At 38.6% G+C, this 9,501-nt stretch overlaps 3 protein-coding genes across 3 annotated transcripts; all 3 read left to right on the top strand.

Moving 5' to 3' along the window:
* Positions 1-1,854: 1,854 nt before the first annotated feature.
* Sgs5bis lies at positions 1,855-2,446 on the top strand. Its single transcript, XM_017155227.3, has 3 exons — positions 1,855-2,068; positions 2,135-2,323; positions 2,387-2,446. The coding sequence occupies exons 1-3, from the start codon at positions 1,855-1,857 to the stop codon at positions 2,410-2,412; spliced, it is 429 nt and encodes a 142-aa protein (XP_017010716.1). The 3' UTR covers positions 2,413-2,446.
* A 1,204-nt stretch (positions 2,447-3,650) lies between these two features.
* Sgs5 (Salivary gland secretion 5) lies at positions 3,651-4,433 on the top strand. Its single transcript, XM_044392512.1, has 4 exons — positions 3,651-3,772; positions 3,953-4,092; positions 4,152-4,340; positions 4,399-4,433. The coding sequence occupies exons 1-4, from the start codon at positions 3,651-3,653 to the stop codon at positions 4,431-4,433; spliced, it is 486 nt and encodes a 161-aa protein (XP_044248447.1).
* A 658-nt stretch (positions 4,434-5,091) lies between these two features.
* On the top strand, positions 5,092-5,286 carry LOC108066634 (keratin-associated protein 5-6). The gene has a single exon (XM_017155246.2). The coding sequence runs from the start codon at positions 5,092-5,094 to the stop codon at positions 5,284-5,286; it is 195 nt and encodes a 64-aa protein (XP_017010735.2).
* Positions 5,287-9,501: the final 4,215 nt, after the last annotated feature.

Below are 9,501 nucleotides of genomic sequence, written 5' to 3' on the forward strand. Positions count from 1 at the left end.
AAGCGGCGAAAAGCGGGTGGTTTCGGCGGGGAAAATCCACTCTCATTGGCTAATCCTGGGGGATCCATTCGACTAATGCCCTGCCGGAGTCTCCCCCTCCAAGTGCCCGATTCAAATGTCTCTCAGTTGTCATAACAAACTTGGGGACTTCCATCAGACCCGTTCTGCGAAGATATATACAGAGAGAAATAAAGTCATGAATAAGAATTATATATTTTTGAACAGTAAATTAATAATTTTTGATTGTTTTCAATTTTTATATATTCAATATTCATATATTTTTTCCTCAAAAATTTATTTTAAATTTAGAATTTAGTTTTTCTTATTTAGATCCGGTTCTTGAACTTATATTATAATATACAACATATATTATAATAACAAAATTCATCGTTCATATATTTTAGGCAAGAAGATAAGTAGTTTGTAAATATAACTCATATCTAAAGTAATAAGTTTAATAATTGTAAATTTTGCATACCCATTTCCTCAATGTAATTTTTATATTCCCTCCTACTTGATTTTCTCCAAACAAAGCTGAAAAGCATTAGCTCCCCCCTGAAGTCTTGAGTTACAGTTGCCGGGAATTGACAATAAGCGGCATAAATTTTAAAATTTTATTTTTATCGCATTGCAATTTTCCTTGGGCCGCTTTTCATTTCCTCTTACGTTTTCCTTCTTCGGGCGTCTGTGTGTGTGTGTGCGTTTTAAGCCACATTTAAGATACTTGGCTGGCATTATTGACTTTCGAGTTGATAAAGTGCCATAAATGTCACCCCATTAAAAGCGGGAAACAGTCGAGGCAAAGGTAAGTCAAAGGTAAAAATACGCGACGCTCCTGGGGGTTGTTGTTGCTGGTTCGGTTGTCCTGGCGAAGAGAAAAGGAAGGGAGATAAATGCGGTTGCTTGCCAGGATAATGCGCCTCAACTCAATTGGGAATTTCGAAAGTAAAGTTGAATTTCATGTTCGGCTGCGGCAATTTTCACAGATGGTTTAATTGAAGTAATTACACACGAAATCCGTCAGGATTTGCCCCCTTCTTCCTCTCATGACACTTTTCGTTTATTATTTTATTATATTATCATATACTAAGCAGCACAAGCAGCATCATCATAATCCAGCCATTTGGGGTTTGGCGGAAAAGGGTTAATTGAGTTGTTTGCCTTTGTTTTATCTGCTTTTCCGCCACTTTGCATTTTCCCGACTTTCCGACTCTCCGACTCTCCTCTAATGAGCTAATGACAACTGCGTGTAATTATTTACCAGCAGCATAACCGGAAAGGTGATCACGTATTTATGCCGCAACATTTTAAGTGGGTTTTTCGTCCTGTTTTTTGTTTTTATTTTATGAGCCTTTTTGGGGTCGGTCGGAAAGCCAGTTCAACTGGTTACTGACCTATTAAGAATCATTAAAGAAAGCTGTCAAGGGCTAAATTTAGGTACACAAACAAAACTTTCCTACGAATTGAGCAAACATTTTAGCAGCAACAACTTGTTATTATTATATATTTTTTGGTTACCCTTCTTATCAATAAATTTATGATCATTCGATCGGAAAGCCAGTTCAACTGGTTACTGACCTATAAGGAATCATTAAAGAAAGCTGTCAAGGGCTAGCTAAATTTAGTTGCCCTGCTGAATTAAACAAAATTTTCCTACAAGTTAAGCAAACATTTTAACAGCAATAACTTGTTATTGTTATAAATATTTTGTTTACCCTTCTTATCAATAATTTCATGATCAAAATACATCTGGGTAAATAATGGATCTACGGGAGGCGTATAAAAAGCTTCCCAGCAGCCGAAACTTCAAGCAGTAGCTGCATCACTAGTTTCGACTCTCTAAATCCTTCCAATATGTTCAAGACTATCCTTGTCGTAGTAGCTGTGGTGGGAGTGGCCCAGGCCACATTCATCATTAAGCCCCCAAAACCGGTGGAGCAGACCACCAAGTGCCAGATCTATTGGTGTGAACGTACCTGGGCTCTCGAAGATTGTGTGTGCCGGGTCTTCCAGAACGGATGTCTAATGGGCGAGGAGAATGCTCAGCGGGAGAAGGCTGGAAAGACGCGTAAGATGCTTATAGTAGTCACTCTTTTAGATTTTATAAGTTATATTATTATTATTTTTTGTGTAGCTCTGATCCAGGTCTCGGAGAAGGTGTGCAAGAAGTTCATCAAGGCCAAGTGCCTCCTTGGATGGCCTGTGGAGGCCAAGTTCCCGATTCCGTCTCCTTGCGGTTGCAATGGCAAAGAGGGAAGCCTCGAAATCAAAAAGTTCAAGAGTCTTTGCGCACTCCTGAAATACGCAGCTGAATGCTCAAAACGTAAGAAAATGAACTTTTTTAAATATTGAATATTATTAACATTGATCTTATGCAATTTTTTAGCCTTCATCAGCTACTCCAAGTGTTAAGACGATGATATCTGAAGGAATTGACTACCTCGACCGACCCTTGTTATTGTTTAAATTTGTAACATGAAAATAAAATATATATCAGCAATACACTTTTCACGATATTTTTCTCCTGTACCTGGTTTTTCTAAAACGCCTAAAAATTTACCGTTTTTGAATTCTTTATTTCTTAAATTTTTTAGGGTCTGTTTTTGGGAGCCTGCTTCATATAAATATGGGCACTTCCAAAAAAAAGTCCACCAAGCCAAAAACCTTGAAACTTGAATAAAACATATTTCCACATGATTTTGCCCCGATATTAGTTTCTAATTAGTTGGATACTGAGCTTAACTAAAAATTTGGAGTACAGTTTGATTATTTTTATGACAAACCCCACCAATATACGCAAAAATCACTTTTTGGCTATTTTTTTGTTATTTTTTGGACCTATCTTCTGTTGTAAATTTATCCTATAGAAATGCTAATATGTGACATTTTTCTGTACTAAATGCTTCATTCACATGCTAAACTATTAAGTTAAAAGCAAAACATCCAGCAATTGAGGGATAGAGGTAAAGAAATCCGCTTTACAAAACAGTCGGAAAAAATGTCCCGAGCGACATGTCCCGAGCGAATGTGGTTGAAACTGCATAAAAAAAAAACGGCAAAGAATTTTTGAGTAAAACCAAAAGCATTTCACAGCGACATGTTTGAACGACATTCTTAAAAAAATCGCATTCAAATATTCCATCAGAATTAGCTAATTTCTGGTGTTGTATGAACTTCCCCGAAATCCACTTCTATTTTTGTCCCGAGCGAATACGGCAGTTTTTTACCGATATCTTAAAAACTAAAAGTGGTACAAAATCAAGATTTTTACCAAAAATAGAGCTTGGGAAGAGTGAAAGGAAAAGCCCATAATTAAAATTAAAATCCATTGTTTTATAATTTTTTTTAAACTTTAAAGATGTGCAAATGTCCCGAGCGACATTTTGGAAGTGCCCATATGTCTTAAGTAGGAAATTTCCTACTGTTTATTTCGGTCAGTCAAGGTTACGCAAACAATTATTTCTTTTTCGTGTGCAGCTAAAAGCGCACGTTCTGCAAACATTTTTTTCGGATCTTTGCTGTTGACTTTCTGCGGCACAAAGTCAACAAAATGGTTTGCTACAACTGCTAAAACAATGGAATATACTTAATATAAATAGCCAAATGGGTGGTATTCAGGAGTCAGTTATACTTTTGGTCACTTTTCGGATATGTTCAATTTTAAATTGCTACTTTTGTTGCTGGGTGTTTCGGGGCTCTCCTTTGGCAATATTGTCCAGGAGCCCGAACCGGAACCGGAGACTGCCCCTGAAGAGGAATCTGAGCCTGAAGAGGAACCTGACCCTGAAGAGGAACCTGAGACAGAATCTGATCCAGAATCCGAATCAGATCCCGATATAGAATCAGAATCCCACGTAGAATCTGAATCAGAACCTGAATCCGAATCCGAATCCGAACCAGAATCTGAATCGGAACCTTTACGAGGAACCAGATCCACAACTGTTGCCCCACCAACGGCGACCACACCCAAAGATTGTAATATATACTACAGGAACTATCAGTGGGCTCTTCAGGATTGCGTCTGCCGTTGCTTCCAGAACGATTGCCTTATGCAAATAGAAAACAAACGGCGAAAATGTGATGGCGAATCTCGTAAGTTATAGTTCAAATTGTACTTTAGGTTTTATTTAAATTATTAAATTTTATTTTAGCACTTGTGCCCGTTTCGGAGGATCTTTGCCGAAGTTTTATTAACAAGAAATGTAGCGTTGGATTCCCCGTGGTAGCTGAATTCCCCATTCCAGCTCCTTGCGGTTGCAATCGAAAGCCAGGATCAATTGCCACAGAGCGATTTTACAGCTTGTGCCATCTGCTGAAATTCTCAGCTGAGAACTCAAAACGTAAGAGTGAATTTAACTTAATTTCAACAGTAATATTGTTAATTCCCCATCCTTACAGCATTCCTAAGTTATTCTTATTGTTGGCCCTTCTAATTGGAATGAAATCTGTTGAACAATTAAAAAGTTTTTCTGTTGCTCATATAAGTTTAAGTTTATTTATTTAGGGGGAGATGGTATTTTTTAAATGTATTGGTTTTTATTATTAATGGTTTTTATTATTAATAATAAAAGTTTTGAATATATATAAACTGTTTCATATAAATAGAGTGGGATCAAATGTCCCGAATAATAGCCGGTTGAACAGAAGTTATGAACGGAATTAAAGCAATTTAATTAAAAAGTAAATAAAATAAATTAAATCAAATTGATACATTACAAGGGATTACAAAATTAAGGTTCCTGAAAATATCAAACTTTATTTTAGTACCTATTTAAAAATGCACAGTTTAGTTTAATAATTATTTTTAAATTGTTTTTTATTTGATTTTAATGTAGACTTTTTGATAACCAACTTGCAATGTCAATATCCTCAAATCACCTATGAGTAACAAGCTAAAAAATATATATTACTGTAAATGCATATGGTGCAGAACCAATATATTTACTTAATCAGCAGTGATATCCCAAAATAGAACCAAAAATCAACTGCTCAAATACAACTTTTCCCCCTACGTTGGCCCTATAAAGAGTCGTTGATCACTGCCAATGGCCACAGTTTCGAGTGCAATCCAGTTTATCCAAGTCGATCGCCATGTTCAACATCAAGGTAATCATCCTGATTGCCCTCACCATCTCCATGGTCCAGAGTTGTTCCATCCAGGAACCGGAGCAGGTCGAGTGTGGGTGTGGCAAGCCCCAGTGCTCCTCGTGCGGATGCAAGTCCTGCGGATGCGGATGCAAGCCCTGTCGTTCCTGCTCCTCATGTGGGTGTGGCTGCAAGGACTAAGTCCGCATTACAGGTGCGTTACATACCAAATATTCACAAAAAAAAGTTATTGAGGTATCCAAATTTCAGACCACGTCATGCTTGAGTCCCCCAGGACATCGCCCTCCAGGAATCATTGTTTCTAAAATTATTTGTTTTTCCCTTTCATTAAAGTGTTGTTACATTCTGCAAACTTTCATCTTTCTCGCACTTTGTGCGCTCAATTGTGAAGGGAGCGCTACAATGAGCAGACAATCATTTTCATTGCATTGATCACTTTTTTATTCATATCCGTTCACTCGTTGGCAAAGTAATTTCTTTGTTCTTTCCGCCACGCTTTCTTGATTTCCCCAGTTCCGCAATGGGGAACAAAAGGAAAAGTAATCATATCGGAAGCCGGAGCCCAGTTCATTTCCCCGTCCCCCGGATTTATCTTCTTTGCACTTTTCTACGTGAATTGGTTTTTTGTTCTTTTTGCCAGCTCCTTCAGTATTGCATTTCATTCGCTGGATTCTGGTGTACAGGAAAAAGGAAAGGTTGACAAATTATGTTTTCATACCGGAAAAATTATAATAATACGACCTATCTACAATCACTTTTGAAACTTTATCTTGTAAGAATTCTCATTACAATAATATAATAGTTTGATAGATCTGGACTAACTTATGTCATGACTAGCTAAAGATGTGGTCTTATTCGAATGCTCAAGGTTGGTAAGCCACCTTCCTTATAAATAAATACAGATGACCCACCTGGTCGCCGAGTGAAGCGGCTGGATGTCTCCGCCTAATAACCCTAAAAGCCTTATCGAGTCATTTAGTATGAAAACAAGCAATTAAAATGATGAATATGCAATAAACGTGGATTGTGTATACCAACACACGCACCGAACCACTGCCTCTCGAATAAAAATAAAGGATAGCGTCCTGCCGACCCATACATTTTATATGCTAATGAGCGGCGCACAAAAATAAAAAAGAGTCGAATTTTTTGGGGATTAAAATGAAAGGAAAAAGGCGAACATACATTTGCCTAATGAAAATAGCACCATTAAAATGGGAAAAACAACTTTAGATACCGAAATTCGAAACACGGCGAGTTTTGGCAATTAAAAGGATACGAATGGAACAAGCTCCTCTCAACTACCCGCTGTGCTGTTGAATATGTATGCGTTATATACGTATGTCTATATATGTATCACCATGATCGCCTAGCAAATTAGAGATTAACACGCATGTGTCGTCCTCTTTTGGGAAGTCCTCTGACTTTCAGTTCATTGACCGCCGCGGTGGCAATAAAACTAAATGACTCTGAAAACTTGGCGGCCAGTTTTATAACTTAACGAATTAGAGCAATTTGAGAGGACTATAAAAACGTCCGGAAAACCGCAGAGGTATGTTGAAAATTTCTCCTAAAATTTCCAGTGGCGCGTGCCGCCGACTCAGGACTCAGGTAAAGTTGGCCAGAAGAAGAACTGGGGGTGTGTTTAATAGGCCACAACGGGCATTAGAATTCCGTATAAGTATCGGTATCAGTTGGAAATTAAGTGCATTTCGAGGACTCAAAAATTGAGTGGGATGGGATGGGCTAGGGGAAGCAGGACACACCCGTGCCAGGACATAATTGCACTGTATCATCCAGCTATGCAAACATATTAATTAATTCGAGGCCTATGCGCCTGTCGGTTGTCAGTTGTCAGTTCATCTCGGGTCAACTCGGGTCGGGTCAACAACTTAATTATAATTATAGTGCACTGACACACTATGTTTTGCTGCATTTCCACGTCCAATTTATTATTTGTTTCTCCAATTGCTTGACCCCGCCCCGCCCCACCACTAATTTGATAATTGCAATTGCGTGTGTGCATTGGCGGTCGGCGGCTCGTTAGCCCGTCTGATGGGTTAATTGGCCTTTAATTTGTTGCAAATTTGCCGCGGGGACAGCAAATGCAAATACCACCCAATAGTGTCGACATAATGTTCGATTTACATTTACAACTGTATCGGGCCAACGTAATATATTATGATTAAACAGAAGCAGCGGTGTTTTAAATGTGATTTGCATTAGCTGCACACAAAAAAACCCTCCGGTGTGAAATAGATATATGCAATAAAAATATAATATCATTTTGCAGATTTTTCTCCCTCGAAGATTGTGACAGACACATTCGAACTTGAACTGGCCTACTTAGAGCATGTAACTTTAATTTTGAGCTTATTGTATTGATATGCCGCATATCAAATCAAAAATTGATACCACATCATATCAAATTGATCATCGTTTCATATAAATTTTTTTTTGGGTGTAGCGAAAAGAGTTGTTGGCCCAAAATATGCGAAATTAGTCTCCCCAAACTTGGTAAGCCAAATAAAAGTGGTTGGCTAAACGAAATTGATTGATGAGACAGGCCAAAATGTAGCTAAAACTTTGACAGATTGCCCGGAGATAACTCCAGATGGAAATGGAAGGGGGGATATCCGGAACCCCGATCCTTATCACTCGATTTGGCACGAGTCGAACAAATATTGTGACAGGAAAGGGGTCACAAATGTAAATGCGAGCAGCTTATTGACATTAATGTAACAATTGTCAAAGGATTTATTAACAGCCCTGAAGGGGATGCCGCAAGCGGCGGTGGTGGTGGCTCTCTAAGTGCTATCAATCATTTGATTGATATTAATGAGCTCAAATTTGCATTATTCCGATGAGGATCACATGTTTCGGTGGAAGTCGACTCTTGGAAACGAGTGTTTTGCCAAATGTTTGCATAAATTTCAGGCGTAATTAAGTTTCCGAAGCACGATTTTCCATTAGCAGTGGCAAAATATACAATGTATTGGCAATCAGATTTTCTTTCTCCAGCTGGCATGTAAATAAATTATAACGAATTGGCACAGACACAGAAAAAATCCTCAAATATCGAAGCCAGTGGAAAAGAAGAGAAAAACTCAAATGTAACAAGAAGATCAACAAGAAAGCCACAGGAATACAAATTACCAGGCCACAAAAAGCCAGACAGCAGTGCTCACATCCTGGATTTACAGAAAAATATATTCATGTAAATAGATATACACACCGCTCACTTACCCAGCCATATAAATGCACAGTTTGTGATGCATATAAAAAGCGGAAAGCAAATTTGAATTTTTAAATTAGTTTTGTTAACTTCGGCCGCTGTTGTGGAGTCGTTGTGGCAGAGCCTGGAAATGTTTAACGACTCGTAAGGAAATTGCAAAGTAAAATGTCTTCAGGAATTTCACATTTTCCCCGTACGTAATAAAAAAGGCGAAGGAAACCGGCAACAAATGCGCCAAAGAAAAGCCGCAAGATGGCGTTGAGTGGGCGGATGGTTGGGTGGTGGGGTGCCTTTTAGCAAGTTGGGGGTGGTTCCTTGGCTGCCTGTTGAAAATGGCGAATTAAATTTGAAATTGCGGTCGGTTGTTAGAGGGATACAGGGTGGGAAAACCCCAAAGAGAGAGAGAGATAGAGGGAAAATGTCACAGCAAGTTGAGGTAAAAGTTGCGTCTGGCATTGCTTTTGTTGTGTAAAATATGGAAAAATGTCTCCTCGCCCGGATAATGTGCGGCAAGGTATGCGACTGCTGCTTATGCATACCAAATGTGTGTGACGGCCCTGCCACGCCCACAACATGCCGCCCACCGCCCCCGAAGCGCATTTGAAGCGGCAGCAAGTTTATTTGTTTTGTCAGTCGCTGCACGCAGCTCGGAGACCAGTTGATGGCTTGGAAAATAAGCTCAGGGCTTTCTCCACAAACATTCTCCCGTTCTCATTTGAAATGCAAAGCAGCACTTTGCGGGGAAAAAATTAAAATTATGTTATTCCCGCCGCATCTTGAAGTAAAAGCAAATAATAATTTGGATATTATTTAACCGAAATCTTAATGACAAAGTTGAGGGTATCCTTGTAACAAAGATGTAAGAAATAATGGCCTACTTTTGGGAACAGGTTAAAAATGCTCTATACAGAATTTTTAAATGTAATAATTTATTATGCTTATAGTAAATCAAATAAAAACACCTCTTAACGAGGTAAAAAACTAGTGACGATCGCACCTTCAACATACAAAAGTTCTGATATCAACATTTGTGACGAAAAATTATTACACTCTTCATTAAATAGACTTTCTAATATTTTCTCATTCGGCCCGCCCTAGCAAACTATTCCAGCCTTTTTCCCTTCACAGGCATTTTCTATTGCAGCGTGCCGAATAAGAAA

This window comes from Drosophila takahashii, chromosome 3R, assembly GCF_030179915.1.
Source record: "Drosophila takahashii strain IR98-3 E-12201 chromosome 3R, DtakHiC1v2, whole genome shotgun sequence".
Classification (NCBI taxonomy): Eukaryota; Metazoa; Arthropoda; class Insecta; order Diptera; family Drosophilidae; genus Drosophila; species Drosophila takahashii.